At 43.5% G+C, this 21,023-nt stretch overlaps 2 protein-coding genes across 2 annotated transcripts in view; both read right to left on the bottom strand.

The window, feature by feature from the left end:
- The window catches only part of LOC132879405 (E3 ubiquitin/ISG15 ligase TRIM25-like), a 61,020-nt gene that overhangs the window by 17,662 nt on the left and 22,335 nt on the right, over positions 1 to 21,023 (bottom strand). The window contains exon 5 of the mRNA XM_060913725.1: positions 12,253 to 12,312. Coding sequence (XP_060769708.1) covers positions 12,253 to 12,312 — 60 coding nt within the window. The remainder of the gene's footprint in view (positions 1 to 12,252; positions 12,313 to 21,023) is intronic.
- LOC132878505 (stonustoxin subunit beta-like) lies at positions 8,657 to 10,498 on the bottom strand. Its single transcript, XM_060913672.1, has one exon. It carries the CDS (start codon positions 10,205 to 10,207, stop codon positions 9,635 to 9,637), a length of 573 nt encoding a protein of 190 aa, XP_060769655.1. The 5' UTR covers positions 10,208 to 10,498; the 3' UTR covers positions 8,657 to 9,634.

The following is a 21,023-nucleotide window of genomic DNA, read 5'->3' as shown; positions in this document are numbered from 1 at the left end:
CTGAAAAAGAGACTCGAGGAATTCTGTGAGGAGGAATTCAACAAAATCCCTCCACATGGTAAGAGGAGCTGTTCCTGCTGGAGAAACACAGTGATGTGTTATTTCTTAGCGATGCTCCTGCTTTCTTTTCTGCAGACACTTTATTCACCCGACACTTTGAACTAAAACACTGATTTAAAATGAATAAACTGACTGGATCACTTTAAACTCTTTCCATCTTATACACAAACTCATGTTTCTATTTTTCTCTCCACAGCTGCAGCAGTTCAGATCATTTCAGGACCAGAACCACAGAGCAGAGAAGAGTTTCTGAAATGTACATCTAACACACACACACACACACACACACACACACACACATTGGGTTGCCACCATTCAGAAATGAAAATAAGGGATGCCTACCACGGCTCCTTGGGGCCATGACCACCACGGGCATGACTCCCATGGGGTGGGGTGCCCGCAGCAGTGGTATGTTTTATTTTGTAGGTGTTTTTAGTAAAGGGGTGATCAAGAAAGCAATTACTATCTACAGTATCTATCTATCTTACTCCTTGCTGCACTGAGTAACTCTTTGTCTTTCACGTGGTGGAGTCCCGGGTGCAGCAGACATTTTTAAAAGGCCCGGGTTTTTTGAACAGCGCCGGTGTGTGTTGTCTGTCTCTAGGCAACCGTGACAGCACCACACGCAGTGACGCAAGCAGCCAGGCACAGACGCACAGAGCGTGACACAGAGGGGAGGGGGTTGTGTCCTGGGTAGATCCCGCAACGGAGTATTTCCTGTTTTATTTTATTCATTATTGTTAGATTTAGTGTTGATATGTGTGAGACAGACATGTGTATTGGACATTTATGAAAATACGGAACAAATCGCGTCACGTATCGGTTCAATACGGGACACAAGATTTAATTGCCAAATAAAGGACGATTCCATATTTTACGGGACGGGTGGCAACCCTAAACACACACCACATAAATATATTGTGTGAATTAAACCCAACATGTTCACATTGTTCAGTTTGTTTTTCTCTTTTATTTTAGATTTCTGTTATCTGACTCTGGATCCCAACACGGTACATCATCTCTTCATTCTGTCTGAGAAGAACAGAGCGGTGAGATGGAGTGAGAGAGAGCAGCGTTACTCTGATCATCCAGAGAGATTTGATTACTGGCCTCAGGTGTTGTGTAAGGAGAGTGTGTGTGGACGCCGTTACTGGGAGGTGGAGTGGAGCGGTGCTGGTGGCGTGTCCATATCAGTCTCATATAAAGACATCAGCAGGAAAGGATGGGGTTATGAGTGTGAGTTTGGACGCAAAAATCAGTCCTGGACTCTGTACTGTGATTCTTCTTCTTCTCTCTCTTTCTGGCACAACAACATTATGAATGATCTCAGAGTTCCATCACCCTCCAGAATAGGAGTGTATGTGGATCACAGTGCAGGAACTCTGTCCTTCTACAGCGTCTCTGACACGATGAAGCTCCTCCACAGAGTCCACACCACATTCACTCAGACTCTATACACTGGGTTCTGGCTCTACTGGTCTTCTGGTTCTACAGTGAGATTGTGTGATCCAGAATAAAAGTGTGTAGTGTTTTCTGTAAAATTCCTGCACGTTGCCACGTTGTTGCTCAGTCGTCTGTTTCACTAGAACACAATCCAGCTGCACAAAAACACTCATTTTAATATTTAAATTAAAACATATGAATAATTGAAAATAATTAAAAAGGAAATGTTAAAAATTAACTGTCAGACAAGAAACTCGTCAAATTTAAAAAGAAAATGATCTCATGACCTTCGCATTATAAAGTTGTGTTTGTTTCATATTAAGCAGCGTCTCATTAAATAACTAATAAACAGTAATAAAGCCAGAACAGAACAACATTTTAAACCTGTTCAGGTCACACTATATGTTAGGGTTCTCCCAGTCAGAACGGTCAACTTACTTCTCGAGACCAATGCCCTCGTGCCACCCAGACGTCTGGGGGTTAGTCGCAAAGAAAGACAGGAACCCCAATGTAGTTCACATCTTTATTCGCAAGTTCCCCATTAGACAAGAATACAGAGGGTTATTATATATGAGTGTTATCTGTGTGTAAATGACATCACTGATATCTATGTGTGTGCATGAAACCTTCAATCATAAGCAAAATAATATTTCAGCGATTCAATTTACGCCAAAGCGCGCGAGATGTTTTTACGACAATGTTTTAAACAAAGACTATGTTTGCTCTAACAAAGAAGTGTTCTTCTCCACTGGACGAAGGTCAGGCTACACAGGAACAGTTTAAAATCACTGCCATAGCATAAGCAATCGTCCAAAATAATAAAGGATCTTAAAAAGCTCTAAAATATAAAGTCTTAACACTTTGTGCAGCAATAAGGCTAATATAGATCTATAAAATTATAAAACTATAAAACTAACATGAATCACTTAATGCAGCTTTAAATCCAACATTAAATCTAACCTACACGTTGGATATGCAGCTGTGGGTGTGTGTGGGTGTGTCTGACATCATTGCAGACCTTGACTCCGTCCAGACACATCTCTGATCAATAATACACATTTCATATCAAAATAAGCAGAATGTTCTGAATGGGATTTTTAAACAATGTCTAGCTGAGACAGAAGGTCATTTTAACAATCCCCCCTTTGATAATAGTATCACTATTATCACTAGGATCATGTATGATCATTATCACCTCATGATCATATATGTGATTACATCGAGAATTAGGATTAGATGTATGCTTGAGTTAATCTTTGCTCTTCTTGACGTGTATTGGTGCTCAGAGGGTGGGCATACCCGATCAGCCCTCGTCCCACCTCACCGGAGCTTAGAGAAACTCGAAACCTCTTAATTTGTCCCAAATACACGCTACTTCCTTCAGGGTAATTTGTTCTAAAACAGTGAGGGAAAATTAAATTAGAAGGCATATTATCGACCTATAGTGAGAACAGAGTCCTGTAAGAATACAGAGCTTCAGAGCATAGAGACGTGTAATAATAGTAGAAAACTGCATCAGATGACAGACATAACAACTTTCATTCGTGTGGTGTGTGCTCGTGCAGTCCAGTTAGCAAATTGCCAGAAGATGTTGTCTCGAAGTCCAGCTCGAGCGGGTAACCCTGCTCCGAGTGGTCACGAAACTCGTGATGAGGACTGTCATGGTTGTAGTGAGGATGATTGGTCCCAAACGGAGCACGAGATCTCTTCCCCTCTTTGTTCACAACGTCCTGCAGGCAGCAACCCGAGGATTCTCAGTCGGCCAGAGGGCTGCACACAGATCACGTCAAATCTGTGTAGAGCTCAGACAGAGAGAGAGAGAGAGAGAGAGAGAGAGAAAACAGAGACTAGATAGGGACACAGAGAAAACGTTAGTAGCAAATTTGTCATTGTAACACAACTTTGTTATGGAGCCTTCTTCGATCGCGTGGCATGGATCCACTGTGGAAAAAGATCAGTTAAAACAGCAGTAAAAGTAATGGCGACTATGTCTTCAGGCCCACTATATTTAGGTTCTCCCAATTGTCCAAATCGTTTTAAAAGTCACACCAGCACCTTGTCTCCCACGTGAAAGGGGTGGGTGTGTGGGTGCTGATGGTGGAAATGGTATTGTACTATTGACCTTAGTACAAATTTTATGCAACTTATCTATAAGGGCTGCAGAATACTCATCCATATGTGTTTTCAAATCAGAGGTACCCGGAGCCGGAGTTCCCTTCTTCCAGGGGAGAGGAAAAGGTCTTCCAAAATAATTTCTTGGTGTCATACGAATTTCAGCCAGAGTGGCTGGCAATAAGTCTACCCAATTTTTTGAACCTTTCATTCAGGTTTCATTCATTCAGAATTTTTTTTGTCTTTCAATGTTCGATTAGTACGTTCTAGATACCAGAAGATTGAGGGTGGTACGGAATGTGAAAACACCAGCTTAGTGAGAGATACTTACAAAGGTTTTGTGTGACTTTTGAGGTGAAAGGGGTACCTTTATCTGAGTCTATGGCGTCTAATAATTATTGATTATTGATTTCTTATTATTTTATTGTTGTTATTTTATTGTTCTGCTTTTATTGTTTGTTTTACTGTTCAGTGTCCTTGGGTACCTGGAAAGGCACTTATAAATAAAATGTATTATTATTATTATTATAACTAAGTATTATTTCTTTTGCCAGAATACGAGTGACTACCTTCGTGTTCTCTCGAGAACAGGGAAAAACTTCTACCCATTTAGAGAATTTGTCCACAATCAAGATGACAAAAATCAAATGAGAAAGGAAGAGCGTATGCCTCATGCACAATATCAGGCAGTGAACACACAGAGTAACCACAGAGGTATTATAAATATTATAAATTATAAATATTATACACCGTCTGAGGGTTTAGAATAAGAACCATCAACAAAGAGTACTTCCCCCATCCCTAGAGGGCTGGAGGAGAGATCAGACCTGATACTAGTACAATATCAATGTCATCCCAAGTGTCATCCCGAGAGTTAAGGAGGCGTGCGAGAGCGTGACTTACATTATCAAAAGAGGATGTGACACGAATTTCGAGATTGTTAGTAGAACAGATATATGTTAATTTAATAATAATAAACAGTCATATGTTAATTTAATTATCAATTAAATTACTGATAAATTAATTTAATGGGTCTGTAAATTTTGCAACACCTGTTTAACTTGATGTGACAAGTGCAAGATCAATGGGTGAGACAAGACCAATTTTTCCACATCTAAAACTATCAGAGCACATGCGGAGACAGCCCCTAGACACGCAGGTAAGCCTTGAGCTAGAGGTCTGCGCGGGTCGGATTTTTCAGTCCCGCTCCCGCCCGCAAAGAATTATGATTTTCAGTCCCGCTCCCGCCTGCCATATTTTGTCCCACTCCCGCCCGCAAATCCCGCATGATGCAGACGTTCGCGTTATTTCTCAGGAAAGTTCTTGTCTTGACACAGCGTGATGGTGCCCCGCCCCCTACTTTGAGCGGATTTGAGCATAAATATCTACAGCTCACGTTCATGTTTGTTATTATTTACCTTGTTTCTGAATTCAGCATGTAGTGTCTCTAATAATAATAAGTGCTGTCAAGCAATTAAAATATTTAATCGCGAATCGCACTGTGGCAGCGGGGGCGTGGTCAAGCGCCGGTCTGTGACAGGAGGGTGGAGCCGGGGAAGGTGAGTGGCAGAATCGCGACACCTGAGGATAATTAACCTGTGTTTGTGTGTGTGTTTTCCCAGTAACCGCTCCCTATTTAAGGAGGCAGAGAGAGAGGAGAGGGAGCGCAACCCGGGACCAGACGAGTGTGTGTGTGTGAATGAATAAACGTATAACTAAGATTTTGAGACTGAAAAGTTATCAGAATAAATCACCTTGTCTGCCTCCAAACGCTGTCCTGCCGTCCTCTGTGCTCCACCCACACTCAATACGCGATGCCAATGACCCTTTTTGGACCTCCGGCCCCAGCTCCGCCTTCTCCGGAACTACCGACACCAACGCCACGGGGACCTCCTCGTTCCAAAGTTTCAGCAGATTGAGGTGGTAGATCTGTAGCGCCCCCTCCCTGTCCGTTCGCCTAACCTCATAGTCGACGTCCCCGACTCGCCGTGTGACCTCAAAGGGTCCTTGCCACTTGGCGATTAATTTGGAGCTCGACGTGGGCAACAGGACGAGTACCTTATCTCCCGGAGTGAACTCTCTAAGGCGCGTGCCCTTGTTGTACAGGCGGGCTTGCCGTTCCTGGGCCTGCCGCAAATTCTCCTGAGTTAGGTGGGTGAGAGTGTGGAGTTTTGCGCGCAGATCCATAACGTACTGAATTTCGTTTTTGCTCGGTGAAGGTCCCTCCTCCCAATTTTCCCGCAGTACATCTAAGATGCCGCGCGGCTTACGCCCATATAATAATTCAAACGGGGAGAACCCCGTGGAGGCTTGGGGGACCTCTCGCACTGCAAACAACAAGGGTTCGAGCCACTTATCCCAGTTACGTGCGTCCTCACTTACGAATTTTTTGATAATATTCTTGAGGGTGCGGTTGAACCGTTCAACTAAACCGTCCGTCTGTGGGTGATAAACGCTGGTGCGGATCGGCTTAATACCCAGTAGCCCATACAGTTCGCTCAGTGTTCGTGACATAAACGAGGTGCCCTGGTCAGTCAGAATCTCTTTCGGGATTCCAACCCGGGAGATAACGTGGAAGAGGGCCTCCGCAATACTGCGTGCTGAGATATTGCGAAGAGGCACCGCTTCCGGGTATCGCGTTGCATAGTCCACCAGAACCAATATAAAGCGGTACCCTCGTGTTGACCGATCTAATGGCCCGACGAGATCCATCCCAATCCTTTCGAACGGGGTCTCGATTAATGGTAGGGGGCGCAAGGGCGCTTTTGGAATGGCCGCTGGATTTACTAACTGGCATTCGCGGCACGCCGTACACCACTTACGGACGTCGCCGCGAATCCCCGGCCAATAGAACCGGGCCATTATCCGGGCGAGTGTCTTATCTTGCCCGAGGTGTCCAGCCATGGGATTAAAGTGAGCCGCCTGAAATACCAATTCCCGGCGGCTCTTTGGAATTAGCAATTGGGTGACTCGCTCTTTCGTCTGAGGGGGGGGAGAGACAGACACAGAAGGGAGAAACGGGAGGGCACCACGGGTGCGGCGGGCCGGCTGAGGTGGAGCCGGCCCCCGCCTCCGCGGTGGGGGAATGGGGCGAGGACGGGACACGGGAGGAGGGGGGGGAGAAAGAAGATGCTGTCGTCCGCTGTCCTGCTGCAGGAACAGCCGCCAGATGATCCTCCGCCAGTCCCACGGCCTGATCCAGCGACGCCGGGCGGTGGCACTGGACCCACTCCGCGGTTCCAGCTGGTAAGCGGGCGATGAACTGTTCCAGCGCCACCTGGTCGATGATTCCCTCGGCGTCGCGATCTTCGGCCCTCAGCCACTGCCAGCAGGCGTCCCGGAGCTGCTGGCCGAACGCGAACGGGCTGCCGACTTCCTCCATCCGCAGCGCGCGGAAGCGCTGGCGCTGCTGCTCCGGCGTGCGCCCCACGCGCTGGAGGACAGCCCGGCGAAGGTCGGCGTAGGCCAGCCTGCGATCGGCGGGGAGCTGTAGCGCGGCCAGCTGCGCCTCTCCCGTCAGGAGGGGGAGGAGGCGCGCCGCGCGCTGCTCCATCGGCCACCCCGAGGCTTCGGCGACCTGCTCGAACAATGTGAGAAATGCCTCGGGGTCGTCCTGCGGGCCCATCTTGGTCACGGTGAGGGGAGACGGGCCCGCGGCCGGGGCGCTGGTGGACCCCGCCGACGCGAGGAGACGCCGGAACGCCTCTCGATCTTCCTGCTGGGCCAGCACCAGGGCTTCGAAGCGGCGCTCCTGCTCCTTTCGGAGCGTGACAAGTGCCTGGTGCTGGCTCTGCTGAGCCGTGGCGAGGGCGTGGACCAAGTCCGTGAACGGGGAGGATTCCATGGGGCTGCTGTGTTGGTGTTCCACCTGTTCCCGGGTTTCGGCACCACTGTAGCGCGTATTGAGTGTGGGTGGAGCACAGAGGACGGCAGGACAGCGTTTGGAGGCAGACAAGGTGATTTATTCTGACAACTTTTCAGTCTCAAAATCTTAGTTATACGTTTATTCATTCACACACACACACTCGTCTGGTCCCGGGTTGCGCTCCCTCTCCTCTCTCTCTGCCTCCTTAAATAGGGAGCGGTTACTGGGAAAACACACACACAAACACAGGTTAATTATCCTCAGGTGTCGCGATTCTGCCACTCACCTTCCCCGGCTCCACCCTCCTGTCACAGACCGGCGCTTGACCACGCCCCCGCTGCCACAGTGACGTCTTATTTTATCCCATCAATGATGACATCAAAAAACTGGATGAAGACAAACATACACTTGATGAGGAATGAACTATAACAAAAATTGAAATTGCATTAAAACAAATGAAAAATGGTAAATCACCAGGAATCGATGGCTTAACATCTGAATTTTTAAAATACTTTTGGGTGGATATTAAATATATTATATAGAGCATTTTTAGAATGCATTCACAAAGGATGTTTATCCCCAACGAGGAAGACAGGCTTAATAACCTTGCTACCAAAACCCAAAAAAGACTTCTTATTGCTAGACAATTGGAGACCTATAACCTTACTATGCAATGATTATAAATTACTTGCCTTAGTATCTGCTAATCGTCTAAAGCGTGGACTTGTAAAACTTGTCAACGAATATCAATCAGCCTTCATGAAGGGAAGATGTATTCAAAACCATGTCCGACTGATTCTGGATATGATTGATTACCAATCAATTATTCAATTTAAGATTTTACGTGGAATCAGACAAGGCTGCCCAATTTCACCAAAATTATTTAATGTACACAAATGCGAGTGTACTTAACCTTGTGGAATAATAGAACCATTACTATTAATAGGAAGACTTTATTTCAACAAGAATGGAATTATATTTTATCATTTTATGGAATGTTTTAGATATTACCGATCTAATGGATGAAAATGCTCATTTAATGCAATTTAATTCATTTCTAGAAAAGTTTCATTTAAAATGTGTCTAAAGAGAATTTAATCAAATCTGTAGAGCTATTCCACCTCCCTTAAGATTCACGATAAAAAATACCCTTAAAAATTCAAAGGTGTCGGTCAAACTGTCTGAACTGAAAATTGGTGAAGTGGAAATTGGTGAAATAAAATCTAATAACAAAGGAATTAGAAATGTTTTAAAATGGAAGCTATTCCCTGATTTAAAAAAAAAAATTAGCAAAGTAAGAATAACTGACGATGGAGGAACGCTAACAAATACACACTGTAGTTATCTTAGACGGCCAATTTCACCCACAGTGAAAGAAATTCAGTTTAAAATACTGAACAATATTTATCCAGCTGCTGAAACTCTCAGGAAAAGGTTGAATTTGCTTCTGTCTGAAAATGAGTTCAGCACAGAAACTCCATCACTGGGGGAAACTTTATTCTCCTGTGCTCTTATCTTTTATTCTGCAAAGCTTTGATTGTAATATTTGAATAAAAATCCCAAACTCACAGATAAACCTGGATTTATAAGGTTCTATCTGCGGGCCAATCATCATCCAGGCTGAATATGGGATGAACACGACATCGGCAGCCTGAACCGATCATGTACTGGATGTTCTAATGGAGTTTAAATATTGTTCAATGTTTTACAATCAAATCTCAGGGTTTAGAAACAACTTCAGATTTGAAAAAGTGAATGTGGATTTTACATCTTAGAACACAAGCAGAAAAATCTAATTCATTCTAAAAGTGATGTTTTATTTTTATATAGTGTGACCTGAACAGGTTTAAAATGTTGTTCTGTTCTGGCTTTATTACTGTTTATTAGTTATTTAATGAGACGCTGCTTAATATGAAACAAACACAACTTTATAATGCGAAGGTCATGAGATCATTTTCTTTTTAAATTTGACGAGTTTCTTGTCTGACAGTTAATTTTTAACATTTCCTTTTTAATTATTTTAAATTATTCATCTGTTTTAATTTAAATATTAAAATGAGTGTTTTTGTGCAGCTGGATTGTGTTCTAGTGAAACAGACGACTGAGCAACAACGTGGCAACGTGCAGGAATTTTACAGAAAACACTACACACTTTTATTCTGGATCACACAATCTCACTGGAGAAACAGAAGTCCAGGGGACCCCAAACCCAGCGTATAGAGTCTGAGTGGATGTGGTGTGGACTCTGTGGAGGAGCTTCATCGTGTCAGAGACGCTGTAGAAGGACAGAGTTCCTGCACTGTGATCCACATACACTCCTATTCTGGAGGCTGATGGAACTCTGAGATCAGTCTTAATGCTGTTGTGCCGGAAAGAGAGAGAAGAAGAACACCGCAATCTCCAGGACTGATTGTTGCATCCAAACACACACTCTTTACCCCGTCCTTTCCTGCTGATGTCTTTATATGAGACTGATATGGAGACAACACCATCACCGCTCCGCTCCACCTCCCAGTAACAGCGTCCACACACACTCTCCTTACACAACACCTGAGGCCAGGAATCAAATCTCTCTGGATGATCAGAGTAACGCTGCTCTCTCCCACTGACTCTCACCGCTCTGTTCTTCTCAGACAGAATGAGGTGACGATGTGCCGTGTTGGGATCCAGAGTCAGATAACAGAAATCTAAAATAAAAGAGAAAAACAAACTGAACAATGTGAACATGAATATCCGCGCTGGGGGCGTGGTCACGAAAACAGCATGTTTGGTTGCAGTGAAAACTTTTCTCTGTAGAACCCTGCCACTCCCCCCTCCCCCCACTCTGGGCTCAAGAACAGAACAAAAGGGCAATAATATAACAACAACCAATCAGAATTCAGATACAACAACCAATCAGAATTCAGATACATTCTGTTGCCAAGTAAAATTGTAACCTGTCAAAGTTCTCGAGCCCTCGTGCTGTTTTACCGTTAGATCAATCACATATCAGCTTAAACTAGCATTCTAAACCTAGTTAAAGATCCCACAGAAGAGCGACTCCCCCTGCCAGCCTCATGGAACGCAGTGTTTAAGGCTCCGGATGGGTTTTATTTCCATTTATGAGGGAAAGGAACATACACCCTCCTTTAAATACTTGAGTATTTAAAGAAATACTCAAGTCTTTAAGAAGGAGTGCATGGTAGGGCTTAACCCAATGGCTGCATGTCATGTATTTTGTATACGCAGGTGCCTCAATCGCGCCAGACTCAATGCTTGATTTATTCGATTGGTGCCTTTTATAATAAATTTCAGCCCATTGCTGGTTTGTATGCGATGTGAGTGAGTGACGTGACTTTTTTTGAACTTCTGGACACATGCTGTAGCTGTTGCCACGGCAGTAAGTAGGCTAGTAAAAATATCGAATTCCGAATGCAGCTCGGCTCAAATGAACATGAATCGAACATGAACAAAGGTGTTTGTGTATCATAATTTCCAATATTTTGGCTTCACGCCTGATAGTCCATGTTAAACCTATGCAAGGTTTATGTTGAGTTCCAGCAGCAGAGTGGTGCTGTCTACGACGATGCATTCGGAAGGAGAAGGCGAATTTGTTCCTCTTTAGCCATTTCAGCATATTTATTGGAGACAAAATAAACCGCGGCTTTTCGCCATAACAGTTGGGCTGTACTGACAAACACGAATGAAAATTGCACACATAAAAATGTCTGAAAAAAAGTGTCTTCTTGTGCCCTCTTGTGTTGTTAAAAGAATGTAACATTTATACAAATCATTCAGACCAAACATAGGCGACCAAACAAAGGCTACCGCTTCTGACATGATATCAAATAGATGACATCACGAATCGCGTACCCCCACTTTAAAAATCTCCACTACACCACTGCTCCCGACAGTCAGTGCGCTATTCGCTTGGAAAACACATTTGCAAATTGGTAGAATGAGTTCATCATCACATGCAAGATTTGCAGTTAATCAAATGGATTTCATATTATTATTATTATTATTATTATTATTATTATTCATGAATTACTACAGTTCTGAACTTCAAATGTTAAAAGTCTGGCCTTTGGAGAGATGATGGAGACTCTTTTGGTGGAACACAACGGAGCAAAATATTGTGACCCTCTAATGTTGACCTGAAGTTGGCACCACTGGGGGTTGGCATTGGGTTTTTGTCCCCACCAATGTTAATACCAAACCTACACCCTTGCCTACATGTTATCTCGTTCTAATTGTTGTGACTTTTATCCAAATGACAGCTGGCAATACGTGGTTACTTTGCACTTTTTGTTGATCTGGGTACTAATCTTTGAGAAACTGGATTGGCAGAATGTTGGCTGTGAAGAAAAGAATGTCTTTTTATTACCCTGTGCCAAGTTAATATTCACTTCAGTGCAATTTTTAAGAGCCATAAATTGTATTTTATTTATCTTTTTTGTTGTGAGTCATTTTGTTTGATTGTTTTATTTCTTGAGCTTATTTATTTATTTAGATTTATTTTTTATGTTCCACTGTTGAATTGAATAAGTTGACTGAATGAATTAAAAAGTTTACTGTTCTATGAAAGGGTGTATTTGCATGATCATTATTATTTTACTAGTGGCATAAAATTGTCTTGAAAAGACGTCAACAATAATATCGTTTTTCGCAATAATTTCTGAGACAATATATCGTCCAACAAAATTTGTTATCATGACAGGCCTACAAGTGTGTGTGTGTGTGTGTGTGTGTGTGTGTGTGTGTGTGTGTGTGTGTGTGTGTGTTAGATGTACATTTCAGAAACTCTTCTCTGCTCTGTGGTTCTGGTTCTGAAATGATCTGAACTGCTGCAGCTGTGGAGAGAAAAATAGAAACATGAGTTTGTGTAAAAGATGGAAAGAGTTTAAAGTGATCCAGTCAGTTTATTCATTTTAAATCAGTGTTTTAGTTCAAAGTGTCGGGTGAATAAAGTGTCTGCAGAAAAGAAAGCAGGAGCATCGCTAAGAAATAACACATCGCTGTGTTTCTCCAGCAGGAACATCTCCTCTTACCATGTGGAGGGATTTTGTTGAATTCCTCCTCACAGAATTCCTCGAGTCTCTTTTTCAGATCTGAGAGAGAATTCCTCACTCCATCAAATGAGAGATGTTGATGGACAGTGACGCTGGATGTGTGAAACTCTGGTCTGTGAAATTGAGGAGAGCGACGTCCAGAAGCTAAAACCTACAGAAAGCAAATGAAATGTAAAACCCACTTGTGATGTCAGACAGGGACATTTACACTACGTTCAGACTGCAACCTGAAACGACCCATATCCGATTTGTTGTGAAATCCGATTTTTTTGTTAGGCCGTTCACATTACCAATTATATGAGACGTGTATGCGATCTCCAATATGAACGGAAAACGACCCAAAAGTGTCCCGCATGCGCAAATTGACACGTAATAAGCACATCGTGTAATGTGTGTGTGTGAATGAGAGTGTCTCTGCGTGAGAGAGAGAGAGGGTGTGTATGTGTGTGTGTGTGTGTGTGTGTGTGTGTGTGTGTGTGTGTGTGTGTGTGTGTGTGTGTGAGTGAGAGTGGGGCCGTGGCAGCAACCTCCGTTGAAAGATTGATTGATTGACTGATTGATTGATTGAAGTGCGCATGCTCTCTACATAAACACTGTCTAGTGCAGACATCCCAAGTCTCCCGGAAGTTCCGGGAGTCTCCCGCATATTGATAGCGGCTCCCTGATGCCCGCAAATTGGAGAATATCTCCCGGAATCTAGAGCAAGCGAGCAAGTGCGTGCACGCGAAACATTAATGTCTGCATCGCGCATATGATGGAGTGCGTGAGGGAGCGCGAGAGAGACTGTGTGTGCGCCTGTTCATGTAGTGCATTATGTCATTGTTGTTGTTTTCCACCAAAGAGGCGGGATTAGCCAACGCAGAATAGTGACGTTTGTCTCTTGTTGATGACGTGTAGGTCGCATGAATGCGACCTGTCCGGTCAGACTGCAGTCGCATGTGAAAATAGCGGATATGAATCGGAATTAGGACCACATATCCAAGCGGCCTGGGTCGCATGTGAAAAAATCGGATCTGTGTCATTCAGATTGTCTAACAAATCGGATACAGGTCGCATATGGGCAAAAAAATCGGATATGGGTCGTTTCAGGGTGCAGTCTGAATGTAGTCTAATTGTTCCCTTAATGAGAGGTCACCATTTTTAAGTGCCGAGAAGCAGCAGCTGTACAAATGTGAAGTCATCCATTGTTGTTGTTGCTGCTAGGGCTGCACGATATCAGAAAAATATGCGATATTCAATAACATGACTGAATATCTCGATATCGATATGTATCACGATAATTAAATATATGTTTTTCTTACCTCTACTTGCCGTTCTGCCCTGTCGTTGGTAGCTGCCACCACCGTTTTACATGTCTTGCAAAGTACCCGAGTTTGCAGTACGTCATCCCTCCTGAATCCAAAGTACTTCCAAATAGCAGACGTGCATTTTTTTTTTTTTTTTTTTTTGGAAACCAGTTCCTCCTCACACAAGTTTGTCTCGCCACACTTGCTACCGCTCCCACCTTCCGCCATCACCACGAGGCTTTTACTTGTTTTGCAATAGGGGGCGGAGTTATCCCGCAGTGCTTGTTGACATTCAAATGTGATTGGATGGCACAGAAAAATGTGCCTTTTATCGAAATTTAAGTAATTTTTGCGGTATGTGTATCGCGAACTATGATATCGCGATATCGATACTTTTTCGATATATTGTGCAGCCCTAGTTGCTGCTGCTTCTTCTCCATGGTGTTGTTGCTTCGATATTTGCGCCAAGGTTTATGCAAACGCAGTGACGTAACTGACGTATATAGTGACGTAATGATGAGGAGTTGTACAGTCTGATGGCGTGAGGGACAAAGGAGTTTTTGAGTCTGTTCATCCTGCACTTGGGAAGGAGCATTCTGTCACTGAACAGGCTCCTCTGGTTGCTGATGACGGTGTGCAGAGGGTGACTGGCATCGTCCATGATGTTCAATAGTTTGTCCATAGTCCTCTTCTTGGTCATCGTCACCAGAGAGTCCAGCTTCATGCCGACCACAGAGCCGGCCCGCCTGATCAGTTTGTCCAGCCTGGATGTGTCCTCCTTGACAGAGACAGTCATGGAGACACTTACAAAGACCTCACCAAAGTCTCGCTCTTCTGACTTTATTGTACCATCTCCGTCTCCCCCCCTGCATGGATTTCCCTGAAAGTATGCAGAGACTGCTGCCAATGGCTACACTCTCTCTTTTTTCCAGCCCAAATCAGTCGCGACAAGCAGTGTACCCAGTTCATCAAAAATCAACCAACAGACTGAACTGTGTTCGCCCAGGACTTTCAGCTGGCTACCAATCTTTTTCACCATCTAAAAAATACATGACATCTCCAATCCTTCCACCATCCAACCATATGGAACATACAGAGAGTCTTGTATGATGTGCTGTGGGTCCCTGTATTGGATGTAGTTTTGAAAACAAGCTGGGACCCGGAAAATAAATTTATTCCAGCTATCTATGAGCACAAAACACGGCTGAGGAGACTACAAAGAAGTTCAGAGAACTGTAAAGCGGCTGTGGTAAGTTCCAAAAGGAAGTTGAGTTTCCCTGCTACAGTCACGTGACCAACTATGGCAAATGAAGAAGGTTAAACTACAGTGAAAAAGGCGAAGTGAACCCAGTGCACTTTTTGTTCACAATGCACAGATTAGGCGAACCGTACTGTTGATTTTTAGCGAACCGTACTGAGACCACCTCCTGAGGTGGTCTCAGTTCGGTTCGCTTTAAAGGGGTCTGGGTACGGTTGGAGTGTTCACATATGCGCAAAAAATGCTGAGTCATCGATCTGAGTTCGGTTAGATGGCTGAAAGGGACCAAGTGTGAAAACACCCTCAGCTTCCAGTTTAAACTTAACAACCACCAGTTTCTTCCCAGTCTACATACACAGTGACGCAGAGCATTTTTTAAGGATTTTCCACTAGGAGACCAACTGGTCTGGGCAATACAATCACAGGCCCCAGAGTCCATGAGGCTGCACCGCTGCGGCATATTCTGTGCAAAATGGTTCACCAATCACCATACAGACAAACACACTACAGTGACTACACAGCTATCAAGGGCAATTACCAAGCACAAAATTATAATACTAATCCTTACCTCGGCTTTCAGTCGCTTAGCGAATGCACCTCGGCATTTTTCCGCATGAGGCCCATGGTAAAACCACACTTCCAGGAGGGGCTGCTGTCTGCCTCCCAAGCCGGCCGAGAGCGCTCCTCGTGGGGCACGGCCAGGCGGGCGAATGCCCTGGTCCGTCCACCCTGTCTAAAAAATAATGGTACAACTCCGAGTGAAGGTATCAATGCGCTGTCGAAGTGCGCAGAAGGTGTTAGTACGCCTGTCATTATAGTGCGGACTTTCCATAGCATAGAAAATCGCTACGTTTCAATTTGTGTAACTGAACTTGTTTCATGTCACTGGTCATATAAACCTATGTAAACAGGAAAAACGTGGAAGAGTTTGGTCGCATCTAAGTACAGCCCCAAAAAATACCATTGGCCATGCTGAGCCTAGCTACATTGCTAACAGGAGTGACAGCGCGTCTGACTGACTGGGAGGTCGCGCAAAGCTCAGAGAGGTACGGAGCAGCTCGTCTCACTCTACATCCGCTGTACACGCACTTCCGCTTCCCTACTTTCCCGGTTTGGTTTGTTTTCACAACCGCCATTTTTAAAAACATGAGCGAAGATGGAGCAGCACGAAGAGTGGTTGATCGAGGAAGTACGTACATCTATACGACTCCATCGTACGTACATCTATACGACTCATTATGGAAGTACGGTGGACTGTTCCTATTTAAATGTCCATTAATGTTACAGGATTTCTTGACTGTCTCTACAGTTGTAGGAATGTTAGGCCCTGTATATTATGGTGCTATCACTGCCTCCATGAACCCGGCTATACGGCCTCTTAAATTTGGCTTGGCAATTAATATCGCTCAGTACCTGAGTATTAATGTTGAAAGAATCCTCAGTGAAATGGTCCGAACACAGTTTGTGGGAAACAGTAGGTGCAAAGTTTTTTCTACAGCAGTAGTGAGCCCACACTTTCCTCAGCTTCGGGTCCTTGGGGAATGCAAAAAAAATTACTCCAGGGCATTTCCCATTGGAATTACTGCAACCATAAGCAGCACAATACACCATGATGTTCAATGTACGTTAAAGACTATAAAAACAATTTTCTTGTCACTCACTTCTCCATTCATCTACCCGCTTGTGCTGTGCCCGAAAGTTTTTGTGACGTATGATCACGTGACAGCGGCTCTTCCGGTTGTAAAATATGCATATCGGAGCTCGAGCAGAAATGCCATATAATCATCACGAATATAACGATTTTGCTGAATTTAATAGATGATTTTGTATTTGTTGATGCAATTAATTCATATTTTTAATGGAAAGAAACTGATATAGCGTGCATTTATGTTTCATGTCCCATGTCCTTTAAGAGTGTATCATTTTTGACTGTGTTTGTTTGTTCATCCTTTATGGTTTTAGGTAGGGTTACGTGATTGCTAGTTCCCACCAAAGGTGCTCCTCTGTCTTGACAATGGGCCTCAATCTCTTCAGCTTCAGAGTATACCTTAAGTTTAGCCAGAGTGCGAATTACCCCACCATAATTGGCGGGTACCATCATGGTCCACTATCATATCAATCGCCCCCCCAGTCCTGTCCCGTCTATGGAAGTCGGTGTCAGTAACTCAACACAATAACTCTGAACAATAATTTTTAATGTCATTAAGAAGCATGACAAACCATACAGTACTACCACAGAAGAAAAACAGCAGTACAACCTGATAACCTTCTTTGTCAGAACAAACTGGGTATCAACACTACAAATGAGTCGCATACAGTATATACACACATGCAGAACAGTCCTGCTGAATGTCTTGCTCTCTTTCATCCTGCTGTGCCTCTCCTGTCTGCTGGGAACCCATTTTCTTTATTCATATGAACAGTGTATACCGTAAAACCTAACTGCACCTACACTTGAACTGTAATTGTCTGTAGATCTTAGTGCTAATATTTACTACTTACTCTTTTAGCACCAAAAAAATGCCTGATGTCTGGCCCTTTTCTTTTCCTCATGTTTGGCCTACTGTCTCATCTCATCTCATTATCTCTAGCCGCTTTATCCTTCTACAGGGTCGCAGGCAAGCTGGAGCCTATCCCAGCTGACTATGGGCGAAAGGCGGGGTACACCCTGGACAAGTCGCCAGGTCATCACAGGGCTGACACATAGACACAGACAACCATTCACACTCACATTCACACCTACGGTCAATTTAGAGTCACCAGTTAACCTAACCTGCATGTCTTTGGACTGTGGGGGAAACCGGAGCACCCGGAGGAAACCCACGCGGACACGGGGAGAACATGCAAACTCCACACAGAAAGGCCCTCGCCGGCCCCGGGGCTCGAACCCAGGACCTTCTTGCTGTGAGGCGACAGCGCTAACCACTACACCACCGTGCCGCCCACCTACTGTCTCTGTGAATAAAATCAAACAGGGTACTCAGATGAAACTACGAATATCTTAAAAATAATACAAAAGGAATGTAACTAAAAACAATAGAAAACATCCATGTACTATTTTGCCTAGGCTCGCCTACTACCTGGCTCTTTTTATGTTGCCCCAGTCCCCAGAGGTTCTGATTGTAATTTTACATAGGCTTAGCTAGGCCTACATCAGAACTTCTTGTGCCTAATCACACACACAGGATGGGCCTATGTGCCAAATGAATTTCAGAAGGGCACAATTTATTCATGATAAAATGAGAATGGAAACATATGGAGTTCTTCTCCTTTGAAATGAGAATCGTTTCTATACCACACTGTAATAAGCTTGATTTAAATAGAGACTTAGCTTATCTTGCTAACTAACGCTGGTAACTACAGTAACGTTAACATCCGTCCACTGTAGCCTTCTGGCCTCAGTGGGTAAGTAATTCAACGTATAAAGATGTGACATGAGCTGGAAGAACAAATCACTTTAATAAATGAAAGTTGTAAAATAACACATTTTGGTTAGCAACTAACATTACCAATGCACGTCTTCTGCTGCAAACCATAGACTGTATAAATTGCTGCAAACCCATGGACTGTATCTGATGAATCAACTGAATACGGTGTGGACTAGAAGCTATTGCTTCTAGCGCAGGGCTTTTCAAAGTGTGGGGCGCGTCTCCCCTAGGGGGCGCCAGAGTTCTTCAGGGGGGCGCAACATGAGGAAAAATAAACTAGAATAAGTTACTATTGCGGACATTTAGCGAACTTCAGCTAGCCTTTGCCAGAGACAAAATGGATCGATTTTTGGCACCTAAAGCTACAGTGAGTGAGGAGACAGAGTCTGGGCCAAGCAAACAAAGAAGGAAGTATGACCACGATTATTTAAAGTTTGGATTTTCATGGACTGGATCTGAAGATGCTCCACTGCCACAGTGTGTTGTCTGCCAAGAGGTGCTAGCTAACGATGCTATGAGATGTTTAAAATGTGTAAAACAAGATGTTTAAAAAAGCACAGATGTTTAAAATGTGTAAAAAAGAGGTTTTCAAAAAGCACAGATGCTTAAAATGTGTAAAAGAAAAGATGTTTTAATAAAGCTCATATGTTTTAAATATGTAAAAAAAAGATGTTTTCTCACCATTCTAAATTCATTAACGGTCTCTGTGAGGATTTGGATTTTATAGATGTGTGGCGAACTCAACACCCAGTAGACAGGGAATATACTTTCTTTTCAAAAGTCCATAATTGTCACACACGCATAGACTACTTTTTCATACCTAAAATTTTGTTACAGTCAATTACATGTAGTTCCATAGGTAGCGCAGTTATATCAGACCATGCTGCTGTTTTTATTCAGTGCAAAATTGGTCACTTAGCCCCACAGACAAGATATTGGAGGTTTAACCCTTTCATTCTCTCAGACCACAAATTTGTATCCTATTTCTCTGAGGAATTCCAATCCTTTTTATCAATAAATTCAGCCTCTACAAATAATCCATCTCTTCTCTGGGAAACATCTAAAGCCTTTGCAAGAGGTCTTATTATATCCTATGTGTCCAGTAGGAGGCGTAGACAAGCTGAACAAAGGGAAATTCTAGAATCTAGGCTTAAGGTGGCAGAAAGGGAATATATAGCAAGGCCTTCTCCAACAAGACTTAAAGAAATTTCTGCTCTGCGATCAGCCTTAGATTCCCTGTTAACAGAGCAAGCTGAAGCAAAAATCAGATTTGCTAAACAGAGATTATATGAGCAGGGTGATAAAGCAGGGAGATATTTGACCTATTTGACAAGGAAAAAATCAGACTCAAAAACGATCTCTTCAATTACAGATGAAATGGGGAAGCAAGTATTTGATCATGTTTCTATAAATAACACATTCAAAAAATTATATGAAAAACTGTATAGGTCAGATTTACAGCAGGATAGCCCTGGACTAATGGACACTTTCTTCTCCTCTTTGGATTTTCCACAACTGACAGATAATCAGAAGTCAAAACTTAATGCACCCATAACTAAAGAGGAAGTAACGATTGCAATTAATGCACTGCCCTCTGGAAAGGCGCCTGGGCCTGATGGGTTGAGTAGTGAATTTTATAAAGAATTTCAGGGCCTCTTGATTGAACCACTACTGAATATGCTGACAGAATCATTAGAAAGGGGCATCCTGCCAGCTTCTTTGAGGGAAGCCAATATTTCGTTAATTTTAAAGAAAGGGAAACAACCAGAGCAATGTGCCTCATATCGACCGATATCTTTATTGAATGTAGATTTAAAAATTCTGTCTAAAATATTGGCAACGCGATTGGAAGACTTGCTCCCTGTTCTTATCAATGAAGACCAAACGGGTTTCATTAAAGGCCGTAACTCATGTAATAACATGCGCAGATTGATGAACACAATTCAGAAGTTTCGTGAACAGTCAACTGAAGGTATAGTCGTCTCTCTGGACGCGCAGAAGGCTTTCGACCGCATAGAAATGCCTTTCCTGTTTTATGTTTTAGAAAGATTTGGTCTTGGTTCCAATGTTATTAGTTGGGTTCGTTTGCTTTACAATAATCCTCTCTCCTCAGTTCTCACTAATGGATTGCGGTCCCCTAATTTTGCTATTCAAAGAGGCACTAGGCAGGGGTGTCCCTTATCCCCTCTTTTGTTTGCTCTAGTTATTGAGCCACTGGCTGAAGCGATCAGGAGGAATCAGGGCATACATGGATTGCCTATAGGTGATAAGCAGCATAAGATAACCCTATATGCCGATGACGTTCTGATCTTTATGACTGAGCCTGGTATTTCCATTCCTAACGTCCTTGACACTATAGGTAAATTCAGTGGATTTTCAGGGTATAAAATCAATTTTGACAAATCAGAGGCAATGCCCTTGGGTAGCCTGTTGCACCAACCAAATACCCCATGTCCATTCCCATTTAAGTGGTCCCCATCTGGTTTTATTTATCTAGGAATATACATAACCCCTGATTTT

This window comes from Neoarius graeffei, chromosome 2, assembly GCF_027579695.1.
Source record: "Neoarius graeffei isolate fNeoGra1 chromosome 2, fNeoGra1.pri, whole genome shotgun sequence".
Classification (NCBI taxonomy): domain Eukaryota; kingdom Metazoa; phylum Chordata; class Actinopteri; order Siluriformes; family Ariidae; genus Neoarius; species Neoarius graeffei.
Note: the sequence above shows the minus strand (reverse complement) of the source record. Positions and strands in the feature narration are given on the sequence as shown.